At 45.7% G+C, this 27,250-nt stretch overlaps 1 protein-coding gene across 1 annotated transcript in view; it reads right to left on the bottom strand.

The window, feature by feature from the left end:
* LOC148506376 (uncharacterized) overlaps window positions 1–25,090 on the bottom strand; it is a 143,949-nt gene extending 118,859 nt beyond the window's left edge. Inside the window, exon 1 of the mRNA XM_088446875.1 lies at window positions 25,045–25,090. Coding sequence (XP_088303001.1) covers window positions 25,045–25,090 — 46 coding nt within the window. The remainder of the gene's footprint in view (window positions 1–25,044) is intronic.
* Between the last annotated feature and the right edge of the window lie 2,160 nt (window positions 25,091–27,250).

Genomic DNA, 27,250 nt, shown 5'->3' with positions numbered 1-27,250 from the left:
ATAAACCAAGGTCCCCATCAGACCTAACAAATGCACGTATTAGATCATGAGTGCCTGATAAACCAAGGTCCCCATCAGACCTAACAAATGCATGTATTAGATCATGAGTGCATGATAAACCAAGGTCCCCATCAGACCTAACAAATGCACGTATTAGATCATGAGTGCATGATAAACCAAGGTCCCCATCAGACCTAACAAATGCACGTATTAGATCATGAGTGCATGATAAACCAAGGTCCCCATCAGACCTAACAAATGCACGTATCAGATCATGAGTGCATGATAAACCAAGGTCCCCATCAGACCTAACAAATGCACGTATCAGATCATGAGTGCATGATAAACCAAGGTCCCCATCAGACCTAACAAATGCACGTATTAGATCATGAGTGCATGATAAACCAAGGTCCCCAACAGACCTAACAAATGCACGTATTAGATCATGAGTGCGATAAAACAAGGTCCCCATCAGACCTGACAAATGCACGTATTAGATCATGAGTGCATGATACACCAAGGTCCCCATCAGACCTAACAAATGCACGTATCAGATCATGAGTGCATGATACACCAAGGTCCCCATCAGACCTAACAAATGCACGTATCAGATCATGAGTGCATGCTAAACCAAGGTCCCCATCAGACCTAACAAATGCACGTATCAGATCATGAGTGCATGATAAACCAAGGTCCCCATCAGACCTAACAAATGCACGTATCAGATCATGAGTGCATGATAAACCAAGGTCCCCATCAGACCTAACAAATGCACGTATTAGATCATGAGTGCATGATAAACCAAGGTCCCCAACAGACCTGACAAATGCACGTATTAGATCATGAGTGCGATAAACCAAGGTCCCCATCAGACCTGACAAATGCACGTATTAGATCATGAGTGCATGATACACCAAGGTCCCCATCAGACCTAACAAATGCACGTATCAGATCATGAGTGCATGATACACCAAGGTCCCCATCAGACCTAACAAATGCACGTATTAGATAATGAGTGCCTGATAAACCAAGGTCTCCATCAGACCTGACAAATGCACGTATCAGATCATGAGTGCATGATAAACCAAGGTCCCCATCAGACCTAACAAATGCACGTTTTAGATCATGAGTGCATGATAAACCAAGGTCCCCATCAGACCTAACAAATGCACGTATCAGATCATGAGTGCATGATAAACCAAGGTCCCCATCAGACCTAACAAATGCACGTATTAGATCATGAGTGCGTGATAAACCAAGGTCCCCAACAGACCTGACAAATGCACGTATTAGATCATGAGTGCGATAAACCAAGGACCCCATCAGACCTAACAAATGCATGTATTAGATCATGAGTGCATGATAAACCAAAGTCCCCATCAGACCTAACAAATGCACGTATTAGATCATGAGTGCATGATAAACCAAGGTTCCCATCAGACCTAACAAATGCACGTATTAGATCATGAGTGCATGATAAACCAAGGTCCCCATCAGACCTAACAAGTGCACGTATTAGATCATGAGTGCGATAAACCAAGGTCCCCATCAGACCTGACAAATGCACGTATTAGATCATGAGTGCATGATAAACCAAGGTCCCCCTCAGACCTGACAAATGCACGTATTAGATCATGAGTGCATGATACACCAAGGTCCCCCTCAGACCTGACAAATGCACGTATTAGATCATGAGTGCGATAAACCAAGGTCCCCATCAGACCTAACAAATGCACGTATCAGATCATGAGTGCGATAAACCAAGGTCCCCATCAGACCTGACAAATGCGCGTATTAGATCATGAGTGCGATAAACCAAGGTCCCCATCAGACCTAACAACTGCACGTATCAGATCATGAGTGCGATAAACCAAGGTCCCCATCAGACCTGACAAATGCACGTATTAGATCATGAGTGCATGATAAACCAAGGTCCCCATCAGACCCAACAAATGCACGTATTAGATCATGAGTGCATGATAAACCAAGGTCCCCATCAGACCTAACAAATGCACGTATCAGATCATGAGTGCATGATAAACCAAGGTCCCCCTCAGACCTGACAAATGCACGTATCAGATCATGAGTGCATGATGAACCAACAACTCCGCCATCATGTCCATCCAAGTGCACTATCAACACCTTTAGGCCAACCAAACATTCGCACCGTATACATCAGACGCCCCTTCAATTCACGCCACAGCATTCCTCTATCCATCCACATACAATACAACATAAAACAACAATAACGATGTTAGTGACATACACAAGCACGCTAACCAGGCTGGAGGTGAAAACAAAACCTACTAGGATCTTTTCTACTTATCTGGGGAACTATTTGTTGCCTACGCAGAAAAAATAAAAATCCCTCCAAACCCGTGAAAGCGAGTTGTCTAAACCCCTGGTTAGCATGCCGAAGAAGCGCTAGCAAGCACCCTGCCCGTGATGCATCCTGTGCAAAATAGAATCCCCGCCGCACAATACATCCCGCTAAAGCAGCGCAGCTGCCGAAACATGAAATGCGCCATGGAACGCCCTTGCAAATGCCAATTTGAGCAAATGAAATTCAGTTTGGTTCACCCAGCTAACGTTACTCATTTTAGCAACGCAACCAATCTATTCAGCAAACCACCGTGCCATCAATCTGGTCAGCAGAGGTCACAGCTGCATCAACACCTGCAGAGGAGGGAGAAGGGAGAACAGGCACAAAATCCATAGCCGCATTCACAGACGTAGAATGAGAAACCAAAAGGCGCAGCACCAGGGCTTAACACCCCTAGCAAATGGTAAACACGCAAAAATGGACCTGTGAGTGGGGAGGGCGCAAAGTTTTCTGGGGAGGTCGCCGTGGACTGCGCCGCCAAGAAAGGTGTCAAATAACAAAAGATAATAAGGGGAGCTGAATCAGTGTCCTGCTTCAGACATGACCTGATTATAGTAGTATGAAATAATATAAAAACCCAATGGGAGTGAACTAAAGGTTTAGTATGAATACCATGATATTTAAACACATTTTAAAGCACCTCCAACAGGTTTAACTAAAGTGAAACACATGTACAATACGAGGCTGACATATCACCTGATCATAGGGATGTAAACGGGGAGATCAATGTATGTAACATAGGGCCTGATTCAGACCCGCTCGCGAATGCTATGCGCTCGCAAGCGGGTCGATGTTGGCCCAGTGCGCATGCGCGAGACCCGGATAGTGACGGGCAAGCCGTCGCTCCGGGTCTCGCTACAAAGGGTGGCGTGCTGTCGTTGTTGAGTGGGCGCCTTTGGTGGGCGGGCCGGGGGCGTGTCTGCCCAGACGGAGGCGTTCCCATGGGAACGCCTACCGTCTGGGGCCGGCCCCACTGACATCACAAGTGATGTCAGTGGGAGTGCCTTTGGCTCTGTTAGAGCCAAAAGCACTCTTGGGCTTGCGGCAACGAGACCCTACCACAAGGGTCTCATCGCAAGCCCGATGGTCGCGATGGTCTTGACCATCGCGACCATCTTCCTGGCCGCTCGCTATAGCTGTGGGTGGTCACCCACAGCTATGGGAGTGACCAGGAGGCCGCTGTAAAAAAAGAGAAGGACGGCCCTGATTCAGAGCGAGTGCTCTGTCAGAGCGTCCGGCTCTGAATCAGGGCCATAATTTCATCAGGAATGGAACACTGTTTATAACGTTGCGGGTGATAGTGGTCCTAATAACTCTAGCCATACATCCTTTGAATACGAGGTCAGAACGTGTGATATAGGGAGAGACTAGTATAGATGAATCAATACTCCAGATACAAGGAGGCATGATGAATCAGTATGAACTCTTATGATATTGAACAAGAATATGTATAAATAGCCTCATATTTAAATACCTACTAGGTAATTCTGACCAAACAGAAGGATAATATGAAGAGTGGCTAAACCAGAGCTGTGTCACGCTACTATTACACTTATCGATAGAAGTGCAGAAATAAGGATATACTGCACTAGATAATTAAATATATAGATTTCAGACACAATAAAACACTATAAAGTGTATAAATAAAAGACATCGTGACTGAGCACTACTGCATTTTCAATCATACTGTGTATTTGTGTATGTCCTTATTTTTTCTTATTTTTGTCTCTATTTTCCTGTGTTTTAAAGAACCACATATGTGGATATGAATAAGAAATTAAAAGTTATGTTTTAACTGAAATTTATGGCGAGACTGTGCACTCATATGGGAATCTTTGGCTCTATATTCTGCAAAGGTGCCAAAGCCACTTGCGCAATAGCTGCCGCCAAAGGATCCGCGATTGCTGCAGGTAGGGAAGGCCGAGACCTGGGAGGAGCAAACATAGGCGCGGAACCCGTGAGTACGGGGTGGGAGGAAGGTAATGAAACCTGCTGTACTAGTGGTGCAGCATCACCTAGCGAAAACCGGCGGGGAAAAACACGTGTATTACGAAAGAGCGCCCGCCGCACACGTTGTGCTGATGGCGGGGTGTAGGTGTGACCCAGCGCCAAGTGACCCCCACCAGTGGCAGACGTGGGATTTCTAGAGGAGGGTTTCCCAATGCACAATTTTAGAGTGAGTGTGTCCAGTTTTTCTTTTTTATATATTGAGTGTCCATGAATTCCAGCATATACGGACTATATACAGGACCCACAATCACAATAACTAAACCTGCGCAGTGGGGCCATCCTGCCTGAGCTGAATGTTTTTATTACAGATGTGGGCACAATTCCAGAGTATTTGAGCAAGTCTGGGGGAGCAGCAGAAGGACCGAGCACTGCTCTGCACATATATATACACATATTGGGTTCTAAAGCAGCACATCCATAACGGTGCCAGTATGCTGCATCAAAATCACTGGCCAGAGGGGTGCCCAGATCCGGAGCAGTGCAAAATCACCCTACCCCCCCTGCCTGGCCTAGAGCCCCTGAGTACTGGGGCAGCAATGTCCGTTAGCCCCGCCCCCCGCCCGGAACGCCGCTGACCCCGGCCGGGGACAGCAGCGATCAGGGACCCAGCCCCCAGGCCTGCACCGTCGGCGGGGACAAGCAAAAGGACCGCTGACCCCGCCGCCGTCATGTGTGAGGCCGCTCAGGACGCGCCCCGCAACAGCCGCGCGGGCCGCGTCCTTCACAAGTATGCGGAGCAACGGGACCCGCCGCCACCGCACAACACCATCAGGGAGCCTCCGGCACAGTGTCCGGATGTGACTCGTGCGGCGGGTCACGTGACCGCTAGCCGCATGGGACACAGCAGGGCCCGCTCTGGCTAAAGAGGCCGAGCGGGCTGAAGCTGGGCGCGGAGGCATAGCAAGGGGGGAGCCGCGCAACAGGAGGTGGGAGGGAGAAGGTTAGTGAGAAAAATAAGGTAAAATGAAAGTGAGAAATAAAGTAAAAGGGGGAATATAAAAGAGCAGAAATAGTGGGATACAAGAGGAGGAAGAGAAGAATAGCCTAATAGGGGAATTCAATTTGGAGCGAAAAGTCCGTTTCTGCATTAACTTCGCTCGGATGACGTCATTTTCGCAGGTTTTGGTTTTACCTCGTATTCAATTTGAAAACTTTTAGACGGTGCGAAAAGTCTAATGCATTCGACCCGGCGAAAAAGTATCACCTAGGAATGGGTGGCGAAAAAAAGTGCAGAATTGGGGTTTTGGGGTGCAACATTTCGGGAACCCCCGTGCAGCCTTCAGACAGTCCCCCAAAGGTAATCTGTGTCAAATTTTTTTAAAAAAAAGACTTTAGTACACCCCAAAAAATGACTTTGAATAAGTGGGCGAAAAAAAAAAAATGTTGGAGTACAAAGTTAAAAACTAGCGAACTTGACTCTAGGGGGGTCCCCAAGAATGCCCCAGGTGTTTTATTTGGTTGCAGGTGTTTGCGGCAGGTGGATTTTTCATGATTTTTTAAACTTCACTTTAGCAACTTTTAAAATGCTGTCCCCCATTTTCAAGTACCCCAAATTTGCTGCAAATTTTCTGCAAAAAAACCTCATAAATACTATTCTGCATCAGGTATAGAAAAACGCTATTTAGCAGCTATTGAGCCCGTTTAAAACCCCCAAATACCTTCAGCAAGCCAAATCTGGGGGTACCATAGAGAACCCCCATGTCAGAACATCATTTTGGGGGTGTCAGGCTGATTTCCCCAAAAAACAGGGAAGTTTTTGCTGATTTCAGTTTCCCCGGGTGCCGGTTTCGACGATTTCAAATTGAATACGGGTATAATCGGGGGCGCGCACTATACTTTTTCGACGGCAAAAGCTCCGATGTGTGGCGAAAACCTCGCCAAGCAGAAACGGCGAGATTAACGTCTCAAATTGAATTATAGAAAGGAAATAAAGGAAATAAAGAGTAAGTAAAGACAGTGTATGCACAATTTATACAATCACATTGGCCCTGATTCAGACCCACTCGCGAGCGGCTGTCCGCTCGCAAGTGGGTCGATGGTCTGCACTGCGCATGCGCACGACGGAGGGAGCTCCGTCGTGTGCATGCTCGAGACGCAACGAGCGAAGGACTTTCCTTCGCTCGTAGTGTCTGATCAAAGGGGGCGTGCTGTCGATGTTGATTGACAGCACGCCCCCTTTGGTGGGCGTGCCTGCCAGACGGAGGCGTTCCCAAGGGAACGCCTACCGTCAGAAGCCGGCCCCACTGACATCACTAGTGATGTCAGTGGGAGTGATTTTGGCTCTGATAGAGCCAAAATCACTCCTGGCCTTGCGGTTGAAAAACTCAACCGCAGGCTTCTGCTCGCAGTGGCGATGGTCGCGATGGTCAAGACCATCGCGACCATCATCCTGCACGCTTGTATATGCTGTGGGTGGTGACCCACAGCTATACGAGCGTCCAGGAGGACGCTCCATATTTATGGAGGTGGGCCCTGATCCAGAGCGAGCGCTCTGGTCAGAGCGTCCGGCTCTGAATCAGGGCCATTGTACAGAGCAGTTCCCTGACTCCTGCTAGAAATTCCCAGAAACAAAGAGGAGGAGTGTTTGGCTAACAGACCTAATATACCAGCAAGGCCAAACCCCCAAGGATCCCTATAGGCTAACACTAATGACTGACACTTAACAACAAAAGTCTTTACAGGTATACTGCTCCCACACACACGGGGCTTAAACTGGCTCAGTCAGATTGCACCTGCCTTACGCTGTCCTTCTATACCCTTCCCCAGATTTGTGCCTCAAGACAATCCTGTCTCAGAGGTCTACAGACAATTCCTTGGACTTCATGCTTGGTTTGTTCTCCGACATGCACTGTCAAGTGTGGGACCCATTAGGTAGAGTGTTTCCATGTAGCCACACTTTAGGCAGTCTTTCCAATGTAATTGATGCACTCATTCGCTATTAGAAACAGATGGGTATATTTACTAAAGTTTGATTTTGTTAGATTTTGGATTTGTGGTGTATTTGAATTTGATTTTCATTCGATTTTGCACATCAGAGATTTTTAAAGGCAAAATCGAATGTAAAATCGAATATAAAACTGAATCCTGTTCAAAACCGAATATCCTCGAAACATCGGTACTTTTACATAGAGTGACATAGGATCCCCTAATTTACTAACATTCGTTTAGAAAATCAAACACAAAATCTCAAAAATAACAGACTAATAACAGACAGACGCTTTGAGCTTCTAACCAGCTTTGTATCAGTTTTGCTTTCAGTCATTATCTGGGAGTCCTAAGCTGGCCATACACTAGTGCGATTTCGGGCCGATTGCCCGATTTTCGATGCGTCGTACGATGAATAGTGTGGAAATCGTGTATTGCTTTAGGTAGTATACGATCCGATGCGCGCTCCCGCCGCTCTTAAAACGTATCGGGTGATCAGATATGCAGCCCATATTATCTATCGTAATCTATGCAGATCGTGCCGTCTATTTGTGCATGCGATGCATCGTGCGACATCTTGAAGAAGTGTGCTCTTTCAATGACCTTCCCTCCTAAACTGCAGATCGATCGTACCGTGAGATCGTATGTACATCGTGTGTCAATCGTGCGGCCGGGAGTAGCAGGGAGCTGCCGGGGAGTTCAAGGGAAATCGTAAGATGAATCTTATCTTATGCTGGTTGTACTAGTGTATGGCCAGCATTAGGTATTAAACTCCCTATGGTTGATGTGTGCACTATACCTTACAGATTTAACACAACTAAAGACTTATCTAAAATAAACACACGGACAACGGGAGTTGGATTTAAAATTAAAGGTAAAATGTATTTGACATTAGATTATTAATAAATAATGAATTAATAATTAATAAAATATTGAATTTGGGCTATCGAATTAGATAATTAGATGTTGCCCATTGAACTTGATTGTGAGCTTAAAGTTAGTATGATGGCGGACAGCAAAGAACGTACACTCCCATAAAACACACGCAGACCAAACACATCACCGTTGGTGTTCATCTCCCCTGCAAAAAGCAAGCCCGGACGGGCTGTGTCATTTCCCGGTCGGGACGGTTTTGGCCTATCATTGAACCAGGAGAGCGCACCCATCTAATTTGTATAACTAAAAGCACATTACCGTTCTCTCCGCCAAAGCGAGGCGACTCAAGCCGCAGCCCGCCACCATACAAACCAACTCCACCATCATCTTAAACAAAGCCTCCACAAACATAATCCAACCTGCTTCCGACAAAGGCCCACATCAGTAATAAACGAATGCATGTCATTGAACCTGAGTGCACTATGAACCACATCCCAAAAGCACGATCAACATCGTAGGCCGAACAAACATTCGCCCCGTAGACATCAGACGCCCAAATAAAAGTATTGAAGAACCCACGACTTTCAAACCACACCATGCACACTAGCAAACCACAGACAAGACAACATAAAACAACAATAATGATGTTAGTGACAAACACAAGCACGCTAACCAGGTTGGAGGTAAAAACAAAACCTACTACGGTAGGATCTTTTCTACTTATATGGGGAAACTAGTTGTTGCCTCCGTACGAAAAATAAAAATCCCTCTAAACCCCTGAAAGCGAGCAGTCTAAACCCCTGGTTAGCATGCCGAAAAGCGCTAGAAAACCCCCTGCCCGAACGCACATAAAGACGGAATGCTCCGGATTTCTACCTACCCAGAGCCTGAATCTCTGACGTTTGAAAACCGGAAGCGGGGGCAGACGTGGCAGTCCCCATTCGAAACAAATGAGCGCCATATTGGCGCTAAGGTAGACCGAGATCCGCCATACACTGCTGCAAAAACTGACCAAATTTTTATTTACCACTGGAATCCCCATCCTGATGCACCACTACACTTCTTCACACCACCGTGTCTTTAGCTGATGGGGAATCCCACTTGTTTTAACTCATGATGAACTGATCATTGCCAGAGCTGTGAACTGATTGAACTAGTTCATTTTAAAGATCAGTTGATTTGAACTGATCATATGTGAACTACTCCTCACTAAACCTGCGCAACAGAGGTTCCTCACCGCACAATACGTCCCGACAAAACAGCGCAGATGCTGAAGCACGCACGGTCCCATCCACTCGCTAACCCGAATTACGCCATGACGCCATTGTAAATGCCAATTTGAGCAAATTAAATTCAAATTGCGATAAGCACACAGCTTTCGACTGCCGTCAATAGGTCAAGATCTATCGGCTATCATTTACCCCAAGCTAACGTTACCCTTTTTAGCAACCTAACCAATCTATTCAGCAAACCACCGCGTCATCAATCTGGTTAGCAGAGGTCACAGCTGCAGCAACACCTGCAGAGGAGGGAGAAGGTAGAACAGGCACAAATTCCATAACCACATTCACAGACGTAGAAAGAGGAACCAAAGGCGATGCACCAGGGCTTGAAACCCCCTGCAAACCGAAAGCGCGCAAACTGTGTATTGTGTGTCATAATGCCAGCATAAAGAGGACCAGCGATCACAGTAACCCATTATATGTGTCATACATAGTGTATTGTGTGTCATAATTCCAGCATAAACAGGACCAGCGATCACAGTAACCCATTATGTGTGTCATACATAGTGTATTGTGTGTCATAATTCCAGCATAAACAGGACCAGCGATCACAGTAACCCATTATATGTGTCATACATAGTGTATTGTGTGTCAGAATTCCAGCATATACAGGACCAGTGATCACAGTAACCCATTATATGCGTCATACATAGTGTATTGTGTGTCATAATTCCAGCATATACAGGACCAGTGATCACAGTAACCCATTATATGCGTCATACATAGTGTACTGTGTGTAATAATTCCAGCATATATAGGACCAGCGATCACAGTAACCCATTATATGTGTCATACATAGTGTATTGTGTGTCATAATTCCAGCATAAACAGGACCAGCGATCACAGTAACACATTATATGTGTCATACATAGTGTATTGTGTGTCATAATTCCAGCATATACATGACCAGTGATCACAGTAACCCATTATATGTGTCATACATAGTGTATTGTGTGTCATAATTCCAGCATATACAGGACCAGTGATCCCAGTAACCCATTATATGCGTCATACATAGTGTACTGTGTGTAATAATTCCAGCATATATAGGACCAGCGATCACAGTAACCCATTATATGTGTCATACATAGTGTATTGTGTGTCATAATTCCAGCATAAACAGGACCAGCGATCACAGTAACACATTATATGTGTCATACATAGTGTATTGTGTGTCATAATTCCAGCATATACAGGACCAGTCATCACAGTAACCCATTATATGTGTCATACATAGTGTATTGTGTGTCATAATTCCAGCATACACAGGGCCATTGAGTACAGTAACCCATTATATGTGTCATACATAGTGTATTGTGTGTCATAATTCCAACATAAACAGGACCAGCGATCATAGTAAACCATTATATGTGTCATACATAGTGTATTGTGTGTCATAGTTCCAGCATACACAGGACCAGTGATCACAGTAACCCATTATATGTGTCATACATAGTGTATTGTGTCAAAATCCCAGCATATACAGGACCAGCGATCACAGTAACCCATTATATGCGTCATACATAGTGTATTGTGTGTCATCATTCCAGCATACACAGGACCAGCGATCACAGTAACCATTATATGTGTCATACATAGTGTATTGTGTGTAATAATTCCAGCATATACAGGACCAGTGATCACAGTAACCCATTATATGTGTCATACATAGAGTATTGTGTGTCATAATTCCAGCATACACAGGACAAGCTAACGTTACCCTGTCCAGCGATCACAGAAACCCATTACATACGTCATACATAGTGTACTGTGTGTAATAATTCCAGCATATACAGGACCAGTGATCACAGTAACCCATTATATGTGTCATACATAGTGTATTGTGTGTCATAATTCCAGCATATACAGGACCAGCGATCACAGTAACCCATTATATGTGTTATACATAGTGTATTGTGTGTAATAATTACAGCATACATAGGACCACAGATCACAGTAACCATTATAGGTGTCATACATAGTGTATTGTGTGTCATAATTCCAGCATATACAGGACCAGTGATCACAGTAACCCATTATATCCATCATACATAGTGTATTGTGTGTCATAATTCCAGCATATACAGGACCAGTGATCACAGTAACCCATTATATGCGTCATATATAGTGTATTGTGTGTAATAATTCCAGCATATACAGGACCAGTGATCACAATAACCCATTATATGTGTCATACATAGTGTATTGTGTGTAATAATTCCAGCATATACAGGACCAGTGATCACAGTAACCCATTATATGTGTTATACATAGTGTATTGGGTGTAATAATTCCAGCATACATAGGACCAGAGATCACAGTAACCATTATATGTGTCATACATAGTGTACTGTGTGTAATAATTCCAGCATATACAGGACCAGCGATCACAGTAACCATTATGTGTCATACATAGTGTATTGTGTGTAATAATTCCAGCATATACAGGACCAGTGATCACAGTAACCCATTATATGTGTCATACATAGTGTATTGTGTGTCATAATTCCAGCATACACAGGGCCAGTGAGTACAGTAACCCATTATATGTGTCATACATAGTGTATTGTGTGTCATAATTCCAACATAAACGGGACCAGCGATCACAGTAACCCATTATATGTGTCATACATAGTGTATTGTGTGTCATAATTCCAGCATACACAGGACAAGCTAACGTTACCCTGTCCAGCGATCACAGAAACCCATTACATACGTCATACATAGTGTACTGTGTGTAATAATTCCAGCATATACAGGACCAGTGATCACAGTAACCCATTATATGTGTCATACATAGTGTATTGCGTGTCATAATTCCAGCATATACAGGACCAGCGATCACAGTAACCCATTATATGTGTTATACATAGTGTATTGTGTGTAATAATTACAGCATACATAGGACCACAGATCACAGTAACCATTATATGTGTCATACATAGTGTATTGTGTGTCATAATTCCAGCATATACAGGACCAGTGATCACAGTAACCCATTAGATGTGTCATACATAGTGTATTGTGTGTCATAATCCCAGCATATACAGGACCAGTGATCACAGTAACCCATTATATGTATCATACATAGTGTATTGTGTGTCATAATTCCAGCATATACAGGACCAGTGATCACAGTAACCCATTACATGTGTCATACATAGTGTATTGTGTGTCATAATTCCAGCATATACAGGACCAGTGATCACAGTAACCCATTATATGTGTCATACATAGTGTATTGTGTGTTATAATTCCAGCATATACAGGACCAGTGATCACAGTAACCCATTATATGTGTCATACATAGTGTAATGTGTGTCATATAACCAGCATATACAGGACCAGTGATCACAGTAACCCATTATATGTGTCATACATAGTGTATTGTGTGTCATCATTCCGCATATACAGGACCAGTGATCACAGTAACCCATTACATGTGTCATACATAGTGTATTGTGTGTCATAATTCCAGCATATACAGGACCAGTGATCTCAGTAACCCATTATATGTGTCATACATAGTGTATTGTGTGTCATAATTCCAGCATATACAGGACCAGTGATCACAGTAACCCATTATATGTGTCATACATAGTGTAATGTGTGTCATATAACCAGCATATACAGGACCAGCGATCACAGTAACCCATTACATGTGTCATACATAGTGTATTGTGTGTCATAATTCCAGCATATACAGGACCAGTGATCACAGTAACCCATTACATGTGTCATACATAGTGTATTGTGTGTCATAATTCCAGCATATACAGGACCAGTGATCACAGTAACCCATTACATGTGTCATACATAGTGTATTGTGTGTCATAATTCCAGCATATACAGGACCAGCGATCAAGGTAACCCATTATATGTGTCATACATAGTGTATTGTGTATCATACCTCCAGCATATACAGGACCAGTGATCACAGTAATCCATTATATGTGTCATACATAGTGTATTGTGTGTCATAATTCCAGCATATACAGGACCAGTGATCACAGTAACCCATTATATGTGTCATACATAGTGTATTGTGTGTAATACTTCCAGCATATACAGGACAAGTGATCACAGTAACCCATTATATGTGTCATACATAGTGTATTGTGTGTCATACTTCCAGCATATACAGGACCAGTGATCACAGTAACCCATTATATGTGTCATACATAGTGTATTGTGTGTCATAATTCCAGCATATACAGGACCAGCGATCACAGTAACCCATTATATGTGTCATACATAGTGTATTGTGTGTCATACTTCCAGCATATACAGGACCAGTGATCACAGTAACCCATTAGATGTGTCATACATAGTGTATTGTGTGTCATAATCCCAGCATATACAGGACCAGTGATCACAGTAACCCATTATATCCATCATACATAGTGTATCGTGTGTCATAATTCCAGCATATACAGGACCAGTGATCACAGTAACCCATTACATGTGTCATACATAGTGTATTGTGTGTCATAATTCCAGCATATACAGGACCAGTGATCACAGTAACCCATTATATGTGTCATACATAGTGTATTGTGTGTTATAATTCCAGCATATACAGGACCAGTGATCACAGTAACCCATTATATGTGTCATACATAGTGTATTGTGTGTTATAATTCCAGCATATAACAGGACCAGTGATCACAGTAACCCATTATATGTGTCATACATAGTGTAATGTGTGTCATATAACCAGCATATACAGGACCAGTGATCACAGTAACCCATTATATGTGTCATACATAGTGTATTGTGTGTCATCATTCCGCATATACAGGACCAGTGATCACAGTAACCCATTACATGTGTCATACATAGTGTATTGTGTGTCATAATTCCAGCATATACAGGACCAGTGATCACAGTAACCCATTATATGTGTCATACATAGTGTATTGTGTCATAATTCCAGCATATACAGGACCAGTGATCACAGTAACCCATTATATGTGTCATACATAGTGTAATGTGTGTCATATAACCAGCATATACAGGACCAGCGATCACAGTAACCCATTACATGTGTCATACATAGTGTATTGTGTGTCATAATTCCAGCATATACAGGACCAGTGATCACAGTAACCCATTACATGTGTCATACATAGTGTATTGTGTGTCATAATTCCAGCATATACAGGACCAGTGATCACAGTAACCCATTACATGTGTCATACATAGTGTATTGTGTGTCATAATTCCAGCATATACAGGACCAGCGATCAAGGTAACCCATTATATGTGTCATACATAGTGTATTGTGTGTCATACTTCCAGCATATACAGGACCAGCGATCACAGTAACCCATTATATGTGTCATACATAGTGTATTGTGTGTCATACTTCCAGCATATACAGGACCAGCGATCACAGTAACCCATTAGATGTGTCATACATAGTGTATTGTGTGTCATAATCCCAGCATATACAGGACCAGTGATCACAGTAACCCATTATATCCATCATACATAGTGTATTGTGTGTCATAATTCCAGCATATACAGGACCAGTGATCACAGTAACCCATTACATGTGTCATACATAGTGTATTGTGTGTCATAATTCCAGCATATACAGGACCAGTGATCACAGTAACCCATTATATGTGTCATACATAGTGTATTGTGTGTTATAATTCCAGCATATACAGGACCAGTGATCACAGTAACCCATTATATGTGTCATACATAGTGTATTGTGTGTCATCATTCCGCATATACAGGACCAGTGATCACAGTAACCCATTATATGTGTCATACATAGTGTATTGTGTGTCATCATTCCGCATATACAGGACCAGTGATCACAGTAACCCATTACATGTGTCATACATAGTGTATTGTGTGTCATAATTCCAGCATATACAGGACCAGTGATCACAGTAACCCATTACATGTGTCATACATAGTGTATTGTGTGTCATCATTCCGCATATACAGGACCAGTGATCACAGTAACCCATTATATGTGTCATACATAGTGTATTGTGTGTCATCATTCCGCATATACAGGACCAGTGATCACAGTAACCCATTACATGTGTCATACATAGTGTATTGTGTGTCATAATTCCAGCATATACAGGACCAGCGATCACAGTAACCCATTACATGTGTCATACATAGTGTATTGTGTGTCATAATTCCAGCATATACAGGACCAGTGATCACAGTAACCCATTATATGTGTCATACATAGTGTATTGTGTGTCATAATTCCAGCATATACAGGACCAGTGATCACAGTAACCATTATATGTGTCATACATAGTGTATTGTGTGTCATATATCCCATTAAATATGCCCTACCCCCCCCTGCCTGGCCTGGTGCTCCTGTGTACTGGGACAGCAGTGGCCGGAAGCCCCGCCCCCCGCACAGTAGCGATCAGGGACCCAGATACAACGGCCTGCACCGGCGGCGGGGACAAGCGGAAGCACCGCTGACCCTGCCGCCGTCATGTGTGAGGTCTGTGAGGACGCGCCCTCAGCAGCAGCGCGGGCCGCGTCCCACCTGATTATGCAGAGCAACGGAGCCCGCCGCCGCTGTACAACACCACCAGGAGCCAAGGCTGGTAACGCAGCCTGCGGCTCCGGCGCAGCTGTCACTGGCTAGGACCCGTGCCGCGACCCAGAGTCGCGGTGGGGCCATGTGACCGCTAGCCACACGGGACACAGCAGGCCCCGCTCCGGTTAAAGAAGCCGAGCGGGCTGAATCTTAGCTTTGCAAGGGGGAGCCGCGCAACAGGAGGTGGGAGGGAGAAGCTAATTATAAACCAGGTGAAAATTAAAAGTTAGAATGAAAGCAAAGGGGGAATAAAAGCACAGACTGGGATACAAGTGGAGGAAGAAAAGAATAGACTAAGTATAGAAAAAGAAATAAAGAGAAAGAAAAGACAGATCACTTCCCTGATTCCTGGCCTAGAAATTTCCAGAAACAAAGAGGCTGAGGGGTCTATTTACTAAGCATTGTTAGGAGACAGAGTGAAAAGTGATAAGGTGCCAGCCAATCAGCTCCCAGCTGTTATTTTTCAAACACAGCCTGTGAGATAACAGTTAGGAGCTGATTGGCTGGCACCTTATCACTTTTCATTCTGTCTCCGAACACTGCTTAGTAACTAGACCCCTGATCTTTGAATAACAGACCTAATATACCAGCAAGGCCCAACCCCCAAATAAACCTATAGGCTAAGACTAATGATTGACACCAACCTCAAAGTCCTTAAACCACGGGGTTTAACCTGGCTCAGTCAGATTGCACCTGCCTTATGCTGTCCTTCTCAGCCTACCTCTAGCAAACACCTCACAAGTTATGTCTGCACTGATCTCCCTCTGCCACAACTACATCTGCTTTCCCAGCCAGGAGCCACAATGGTTAGGGTAGCATTCTATAGTCTCTCAGGCATGTCTAATGTCATGGGAGCTATAGATTGCACACACATTGGGCACATTAATCACCATCATGCATATTCTCTGAATGTGCAGGTAGTCTGTGATGCAATACAAAAAATCATGAGTGTTGGCTATCCTGGTTCGTGCCGTGGTTCAAGTAAGTTTGGGAATCACTGGTGTTGGCCATTCTCTGATGGGTGGGGCGAATTCCACAAAATTAGCAATGGCTGTGCCATGTGTCCAGCCAGCGGGTAAATCACACACCCGTGCCATCGCCATACGAGGGAGAAATGGCAGAACATGTGGTCGGATGTATGTCCCTGATTGCCCATCTAGTGTGTACGAACGCACGGTTAAATTGAAGTATTCAGAAAAAAAATATTTTTTGATTTATCTTTGTCAAATTCCCCAAAATAAAAAAACAAAACATTTCTCCATATACCAGTATATATAGATTCTGTGGGGGTGTTTCTTTCTACAGGAAATCATATTGGAATGTTTATGCTTTTCTGTCATGGGGCCGTATTCAATTAGGCGCGATAAGTCCGAATCCGCGGAAAAGTATCGCGAGTGACGTTATTTCGCCAGGCGGAAACTTATCTCCGTATTCAACTCCAAAGACTTTTCTCGTACGCGGAAAGTAAATGCAATGTAATAGGCGGAAAAGGTTCGTCTATGACGAACTGGGGTTTTGGGGTGCAAACTTCGGAAAACCACTCTGCAGCTTTGGGACAGCCCCCCAAAGGATAACCGTCCCTAAAAAAAATTTGAGGGACACCCCAAAATCTGAAATGGGAACGAAAAAGTTCAAAGTTGGGGTACAAACAAAAAAAAGTAGCGATATAGATTTCTGGCGGGTCCCCAAGGATGGGTCAGGTGTTTTTGGGATTGCAGGTGCGTTTTTCATGTTGTTTAAAACTTCACTTTAGGAACTTCAAAATATGCTTACACCCATTTTCATGTACCCCAAATTTGACAGGACTACTTATTTTCACCAAACAATACTGCTTAATGCTATTCTTCACCACTTGTGTAAAGACGCTACTTAGAAGCAATTGTCACAACTTAAGTACCCCAAATACCTTCAGTAGGGATATTTGGGGGTATCTATATTGATCCCCAATTTGAATGCATCTTTTGGGGGGTGTCAGGCTCTTTCCCCGTTTTTGACAGCACTTTCCGCCTGTTAGAGTTTCGTCGCCTTCCGTTTTCGTGTCCATTGGAATTGAATTGGGCGAAAAGCTGGGGTGCGCACGAAAAGTGAATTTGCCAAAAACAAGCGATGTAGGTGGAAAGTCAGACAGGTGAAACTTTTCCGACTTTTCGCATGTAATAGAATACGGACCATGGAATCTTAATGGAGACGCAAGCCACCACTTTATAAGTGTGAGGCCAGCGGAGAAGTCGTTATCTATCCCCGATGTACTCGGTCTCTGTCAGTGTGACACACAGGTAGGATATGAGACAGTGGTTTATATCACTGATTTGATCTTTTACTCTGCATTCTGCCACCAACAGCACCACAAGCTCCCCAATAGGTCAGACCCCACAGGCCCAAGGGGAGAGGGGAATACAGGGAGAGGGGGATACAGGGAGAGGGGAATACAGGGAGAGGGGGATACAAGGAGAGGGGGATACAGGGAGAGGGGAATACAGGGAGAGGGGGATACAGGGAGAGGGGGATACAGGGAGAGGGGGATACAGGGAGAGGGGAATACAGGGAGAGGGGGATACAGGGAGAGGGGATACAGGGAGAGGGGGATACAGGGAGAGGGGAATACAGGGAGAGGGGAATACAAGGAGAGGGGAATACAGGGAGGGGGGAATACAGGGAGAGGGGAATACAGGGAGAGGGGATACAGGGAGAGGGGGATACAGGGAGAGGGAATACAGGGAGAGGGGATACAGGGAGAGGGGGATACAGGGAGAGGGGAATACAGGGAGAGGAAATACAGGGAGAGGGGAATACAGGGAGAGGGGAATACAGGGAGAGGGAGAGGGGATACAGGGAGAGAGGGGATACAGGGAGAGGGCATACAGGGAGATGAGAATACAGAGAGAGGGGAATACAGGGAGAGGGGAATACAGGGAGAGGGGATACAGGGAGAGGGAATACAGGGAGAGGGGGATACAGGGAGAGGGGAATACAGGAAGAGGGGATACAGGGAGAGGGGATACAGGGAGACGGGGATACAGGGAGAGGGAATACAGGGAGAGGGGAATACAGGGAGAGGGGATACAGGGAGAGGGGGATACAGGGAGAGGGGACACACTGAGAGGGAATAACGGGAGAGGGGAGAGGGGATACAGGGAGAGGGGAATACAGAGAGGGGAATACAGGGAGAGGGGATACAGGGAGAGGGGAATACAAGGAGAGGGGAACACGGAGAGGGGATTACAGGGAGTGGGAATACAGGGAGAGGGGATACAGGGAGAGGGTATACAGGGAGAGGGGATACAGATAGATGGGTATACAGGGAGAGGGGAATACAGGGAAATGGGAATACAGGGAGAGGGGAATACAGGGAGAGGTAATACAGGGAGAGGGAGAGGGGATACAGGGAGAGGGGAATACAGGGAGAGGGGAATACAAGGAGAGGGGAATACAGGGTGAGGGGGATACAGGGAGAGGGGATACAGGGAGAGGGAATACAGGGAGAGGGGATACAGGGAGAGGGGATACAGGGAGAGGGGAATACAGGGGGAGGGGAATACAGGAAGAGGGGATACAGGGAGAGGGGAATACGGGGGGAGGGGATACAGGGAGAGGGGATACAGGGAGGGGAATACAGGGAGAGGGGAATACAGGGGGAGGGGAATACAAGGAGAGGGGAATACAGGGAGGGGGGAATACAGGGAGAGGGGAATACAGGGAGAGGGGATACAGGGAGATGAGAATACAGGGAGAGGGGATACAGGGAGAGGGGAATACAGGGAGAGCGGATACAGGGAGATGAGAATAAAGGGAGAGGGGAATACAGGGAGATGAGAATACAGGGAGAGGGGGATACAGGGAGAGGGGAATACAGGGAGAGGGGAATACAGCGAGAGGGGATAACGGGTATGGGGATACAGGAGAAGAGAGAGAATACAGGGACAGAGAATACAGGGAGAATTGATACAAAGTGTGAATACAGGGAGAGGAGATACAGAGAAGTAATCCACCTTCATACGAGATGAAACCCTTCAGGCCACAAGGCACAGAGCACAGCACCAGCCTTCACCCAAACCAACATTTCATGTTTGGATACAGCCATCCCCTCTGGACACAGTGGTTTATCCCACTGAATTTAAACATGTACTCTGCATACTGCCACCAGCATCACCACAAGCTCATTCAGTAAATGTTATTTCACACTCACACTTAACTCTTTCTTTTTTCCTTACAACACACACACAAAACCTCTAATCACCCTCTGCGAACACACCCAAACACCCCGAAGCACATCCCTACCCCATTGTCAGGATACGTCACACACATATAACTCCACAAACTCAATCCAACTTTACACTGACGTCCCACCACCGCCATCTCCCCCCACGCCCGGACTAACAGGAGAGTGCTTTGTACATATAGATTATCTATAACCTTCTATTAGATGGTAATACAGCTATAAGGACATACAGTATATTTTTGATGCTGACGCTGAGATACTCATGGCAGAACTGGATGCAGAAGACGTAACACTATTACAGTATGTATCAGGTTCATAGACAGACATAGAGGGGTATTTATTGGGGGACATTAAGGTCATTTATAAACAATATTCCCAGCTCACTGTTTCTCTTAATACATAATACACTGTACTTGTTCAAACCATTTATGCAGAGAGATTTTTCTCCCTGTACATTTGAGCCCAGCGCTGTCCTTGGACAATGGACTGAGACGTTATTTGCTCAGTTGGAAATATGTTACTATATCTCTGTGTTTCAGGGCCAGCAGTTCAGGTTGTACATTTATGAAACCATACTATATATGGGTATCTTGTGTATATAATCTCACTATACAGCCTCCATTTATACTCACACATGTTGTGAATAGCGTAATAAGAACGCATGTGGAATTGGGTAAATGATTACTATGTATTACACAGTAAAACAATAAAATTAAGAAAAACAATATAAATAAAAAAAATATATAAAAACATAAATAAAAGCACATTTGTACCTACTGTATTAGTTTGCACATTTATATCAGGTTGGTGATGTGCCCTATTGTGATGTGCTGACGACCCCCCCCCCCCCCGAGATGTGGCGACTGCCCCAACATGACAATAGCTTATGAACCTTTTTGGAAGAGGCAAAGCCACGTCAGGATTAGTATCTGCGTTATATATTTGCATGGTGCCTAGTTTAAACAGAGAGTGCAAGGGGAAAAAAACAAGCAGTGAGATATTAAGACAAATAAATGAATGGCAGTTTTACCCCTTTTCCACCAAAAACCCAAGTCCGACCTCGTTTACACTGCAACTTCGATCTGGGTTATTATTTACTTGTTAGCCCCTTTCACACTGAACCTGGGTCTGCCCTGCTAAACTTGTGAGGTCATAAAAAGTGGGAGGTGACTGTCACACAGCCACCAATCAGCTCATTTTAGGCTGATCGGCTATCCCGGGTCGCGCCGTGTACACTGCACCATTACCCGGGTACATCCTGGTTCCGACCCTGGCAGCTACCTGGGTTGGATTGCTGCGTCACTTGACCTGGGTTACTTTTCAGGGACCCTTTTTCACTGAGCTGCGAACCAGGTAGACCCAGCAATAGCCCGGGTTATCGCAGCAGTGGAAAAGAGGCAGTAGTAACAGTAGAACTTAGTGAGGGGGATTCACTAGAACGTTACAAAAGCGATGTGCCCTTCTGTAACGACACATTGCGCTTGCCGACATCACAAGTTTCACCTCGCGCTCCATAGAAAACTTGCGCAGTCAGCACTGCCGTAACTAGGGCGATGTTTGCACAGTGGTGCATCACAGCGATGCCCAGCAGCACATCGTATTTACCTGAATTCCCCCCACTTAACGAATGCCCGGGGACGTCGAACCAAAATGCTGCATTCGCGTTTTAGTTGCACGGAATTGCACAGCCGCTTCCATGCAGCCTTTCTTTATAGGTGAACTACAGGTACCAGCGGGCCCTTAATGCCCCGCATGCTGGTACTTGTGGTTCTCCAAGTACCAGCATGCAGGGGAGGCTTGCTGGGACCTGCAGTTCTACTTGTAAAGACAAAGGACCTCATTCAGAGTCGGTCGAAGCGACCGCACGGTCGTACGCTACCGATGTTCGCTATACTGCACATGCGTAAAGTTCGCAATGCGCGTGCGCAAACTAGGCGCTACGATCAGAAATTTCTCTCTCCTTGAACACAGCCAGGTCGGTAGTTTGAGTGACAGATGGAGGCGTTTGTGGGTGGTAACAGGGGAAGGGGCTTGAAAACGGGGGAGTGGAGATCCGAACTCAGGCGTGCCTAATTATGCGAACTGCGTTTTATGGGAGTGCATATGAATTATGGGAGTGCATAATTAACAAAGTAGTGTCATGGCACATGTGACATGGGAGGTTTTTACACTGACATGATCGTAGAGCTTAAGAGAGGGCGATGATGTGCAATGCGTACGAGAAGGGGGCGTATTTTTTTGTCTTCCGACCACTTCCTCCCCTTGGTCGGCCAACTACCGATCCGAACTTAGGGACGCAACTTGCGAGGGAATCATTTGAATATCCGGCCCCTTTTTCCGTACGACCGTGCGGCCGCTTCGACCGACTCTCAATGAGGTCCAATGTTTGCTATTCTTTATTTACACTACACCACATAATCAAACCGGCACCCACCGCCCATTGGTGTTGGGGATAGCCCAGGGCTATCAGCCAGGGCTTAAGGTGCCCTGGAGGAGGGGACCCCTTTATTGGGGGGTCCCCAGGGAACTCGGCTGACTAGCGGTCAGGGCTGATGCTGTATGTGAAAGGGCTCCCCTGGCTGTGGCATCAGCCCCCCGCTAGACATATTCCGGTGCTGGTTCTGGAAAATGCAGGGGAACCCTACTCATTTTTTCCCCTGTATTTCCAGAACCAGGACCGGATCAGAGCCCAGTACTGGTTGCGCAGAATACAGGGGACCCCTACGTCGTTTGTCCCCTGTATGTTGCCCAACCAGCACAGGGTCCCTAAAAGCCTGGCGCTGGTTGCTCTTTGGGGGGGCACACGTTTTTTTTTTTAAGCACTTTTTTTTTTCCACAGATGCACGGATGGTTCTCATCCATGCATCTGTGCTTATTTTATTACAGACAGATGCATGCATCATAGATCTCCCCGTGTGTGCATCAGTTTTCTTTTTTTATTCTAAGCAAATGAAGCCGCTCGGATGCACGATTCATCGCATGCTGAAAAAACGGCACGATCAGCAAATGAACACGACGGATAAGATGGACTGCACATCTGATCACACGATATGTTTTGACGGCTGCGGGAACGCGCATCGTATCCTACCTAAAAAAACACAAGATTTCCACACGTTTCATCGTACAGCGCGTCAAAAATCGGGTAATCGACCCGAAATCGCGTAGGTGTATGGCCAGCATTACCTTAGTTTCTGGATTATTGGTTCATTTCAAATCATGGTCACAATAGCAACATTGATTATGTTGACCCCAAGGCAAAATCGGGGGTAGCACACAGAACGGTGACTGTGAGTCCTGCTCAGTGCCTCCCACCTCATTGTCTCCCCTTCAAACACATGCAGCAGAATATACAGGGTAAAGCAGTGTGTGAGGACACATAACCTGCTCAGTGCCTCCCACCTCATTGTCTCCCCCCACAGCACACATAGGACCTCATTCAGAGTCGGTCGTTGCGGCCGCACGGTCGTAAGGTAAAAGGGGCCGGATATGCAAATGAAGCGCTCGCAAGTTGTGTCGTTAAGATGGGATCGTTAGCTGGATGAGCGAGGGGAGGATGCGGCCGTAAGACTATAAATACACCCCCTTCGCGTTCGCATTACACGTAATCTCCGGGCATATAAGGATTAATCGAGACCATCGGGAACCATAGGAGCTGCTCGTAGAGCATAAGGTTGACCATACCCTCTCTTAAGCACTACGATCTAGTCAAGGTAAAAACCTCCCATGTCACGTGTGCCATTACTGTACTTAGTTAATTATGCACTCCCATAAAACGCCATATGCATAGTCAGGCACGCCTGTGTTCAGATCTCCACTCCCCCCTTCACAAGCACCTTCCCCTGTTTCCACCCACAAACGCCTCATTCTGTCACTCAAACTAACGACCTGGCTGTGTTCAAGGAGAGAGCAATTTCTGATAGTAATAGCTAGTTTGCGCATGCGCATTGCAAATTTTACGCTTGCGCATTTTAGCAAACATCGGTGGCGTACGACCAAGCGGCCGCAACGACCGACTCTGAATGAGGTCCATACAGTGGTATATACAGGATAATGCAATGTGTAAGGACACATAACCTGTTCAGTGCCTCCTCCCTCATTGTCTCCCCTCAGCACACATACAGCAGAATATACAGGGTAATGTAGTGTGTGGGGACACATAACCTGTTCAGTGCCTCCTCCCTCATTATTTCCCCTCAGCACACATACAGCAGTATATACAGGATAATGTAGTGTGTGAGGACACATAACCTGCTCAGTGCCTCCTCCCTGTCTCCCCTCAGCACACATACAGCTGTTTATACAGGATAATGTAGTGTGTGAGGACACATAACCTGCTCAGTGCCTCCTCCCTCATTGTCTCCCCTCAGCACACATACAGCAGTATATACAGGATAATGTAGTGTGTGAGGACACGTAACCTGCTCAGTGCCTCCTCCCTCATTGTCTCCCCTCAGCACACATACAGCTGTATATACAGGATAATGTATATACAGGATAATGCAGTGTGTGAGGACACATAACCTGCTCAGTGCCTCCTCCCTGTCTCCCCTCAGCACACATACAGCTGTTTATACAGGATAATGTAGTGTGTGAGGACACATAACCTGCTCAGTGCCTCCTCCCTCATTGTCTCCCCTCAGCACACATACAGCTGTATATACAGGATAATGTATATACAGGATAATGTAGTGTGTGAGGACACATAACCTGCTCAGTGCCTCCTCCCTGTCTCCCCTCAGCACACATGCAGGATAATTACCTGTTTGCAGGTAGAGTATGAGAAGCAGGAATCCTGTGACCGACATTTTCATCATCCTCATATAAGGAAGAATCTTCTTTCTCTATCTCTGCAGAATGATTCTACACTTTCACTTCAGCAGCTGATCCTATAGGACCTGTATCATAGTGCAGAGACAGTGCCCACTTCTGGGAAACGTGCAGAAAATAAAAACAAATAGAGAGTTTATAACAATGGTTTATTTAGTGCAGACTAGTAATGGAAAACAGACAGCAGCCTCCAAGCCCTAACTAACGGCCTCCAGCTCTTTTTGTTATATTATAACTAACAGCCACCAGCTCTGTTTGTTATATTATATCTCATATCAGGGAGATTTATCAAATTGTGGAGATAAAGGGGGTCATTCAGACCCACTCGCAAGCGGCAGTATGCTCGCAAGTGGGTCGATGTTCCCCACTGCGCATGCGCACGACGGAGGGAGCTCCGTCGTGCGCATGCGCGAGACCCGGCGAGCGACGGGGAATCCGTCGCTCGGGGTCTCGCACCAAAGGGGGCGTGCTGTCGATGGTGACTGACAGCACGCCCCATTTGGTGGGCGTGCCTGCTAGACGGAGGCGTTCCCATGGGAACGCCTACCGTCTGAAGCCGGCCCCACTGACATCACTAGTGATGTCAGTGGGAGTGATTTTGGCTCTGATAGAGCCAAAATCACTCCAGGGCTTGTGGCTGGGAAACCCTACCGCAGGGTTTCCGTCGCAAGTCCGATGGTCAAGACCATCGCGACCATCTTTTTGGATGCTCATATATGCTGTGGGTGGTGACCCACAGCTATACGAGCGTCCAGGAGGATGCTCCATTTTAATGGAGGAGGGCCCTGATTCAGAGCGAGCGCTCTGGTCAGAGCGTCCGGATCTGAATCAGGGCCAAAGTTTGCTGAGAACCGGGCAGATGCTTCTTATATAAACCTTTTGTTTGTCAAGTATTAAAATCAGTGGAATAAGTGCATAGTTGAAGGTGCCCAAGTCGGTGAGTACTGCAGGCTTGCCTACCCTCCCGATTTGGTCGGGAGCCTCCCGAATATCGGGTGCCGCTCCCGACCCCCGGAAAGGCAGGCAAGCCTCCCGGCTGCCGCCTACCCCCCCAGACTAATAGTAAAAACCCCCGCTGGCGGGGGGCCCGATGACGCGATTCGCGCTGAATCGCGTCATCGTGGCTCCGCCCCCTGCTTCACAATGTATTTTTTCGGCATTGTGAAGAGGGGACGGGGCCACGATGACGCGATCGTGCGGTCCCGCCCCCGCCCCCAAAACGGCATCATAGCCCGGCCACGCCCCCCACACAATGCAGGCATTCAGCTCCCTCCCGGAAGGAGGGAGCTGAATGTCGGCAACTATGGAGTACTGTATTAACTTAATGGCCAACATACAAATAAAACTTTGTTTCATATCAATAATTAATAAAGAAAAGGATTATCAGGCGATCTGGGAAGAATGTCCTCTTATTATGAGTCTAATCTCCTCATATATCTATATTACAGATGAAGGTATATTGGTTTTTATACCATCATTATGCTTTGCTACTGGTTTTAGATGTTACGTAAACTAAAAAAAATTTGTAAAAATTGTGAATGGTAAAATGGTTTCACTTCCAACCTTAGGCCCATATTCAATTAGAGGCGAAAAGCCGCGATCTGCAAAAAGTTTTCGCCTGTTTCCGAAGTATCGCCCTATTCAATTCCAGGACATTTTCACCTGGGCGAAAACTCCATAGGCAAAAACAGGCAAAAAAGTTTCTACACCCAAAGGCAGTAGAAAAGAAGGGCAAAATCCAGATATTTGTGGTACAAATATGGGAACTTGGGGCCTGATTCAGAGCCGGTCGCTATTTGCGGTCGTTCGTTCAAAAAAAAGGGGTGGCTATTCAAATGAACCGTTCTCTGTTTGCGGTCTGTTCACGCCTCTATGTCTGAACGAGCGAACAAAACTTGCGTTCGTTTTTTGGAAAGATACGCCCCCTGGCCGCTCGCATCCTACGTCATGTCCGCTATTTATTAGATTAATCGAGTACATCGACAAGGGTATGAACTGCTCGCTATTCTTGGGGTTGGTGTTTGCTACCACAATTTTGCGAGCAGTTCTGACTATAAAATAACCCAGTGACGTGGTCAATGACGCTGCTGTTTTAAATATGCACACCCATAAAACGCCCGTTTTGACCTTTAAGCACG

This window comes from Taudactylus pleione, unplaced genomic scaffold (genome assembly GCF_031769625.1).
Source record: "Taudactylus pleione unplaced genomic scaffold, aTauple2 ptg000407l, whole genome shotgun sequence".
In the NCBI taxonomy this organism is placed as follows: Eukaryota; Metazoa; Chordata; class Amphibia; order Anura; family Myobatrachidae; genus Taudactylus; species Taudactylus pleione.
The sequence above is the reverse complement of the archived record's forward strand: the minus strand, read 5'-3'. Positions and strand labels throughout refer to the sequence as shown.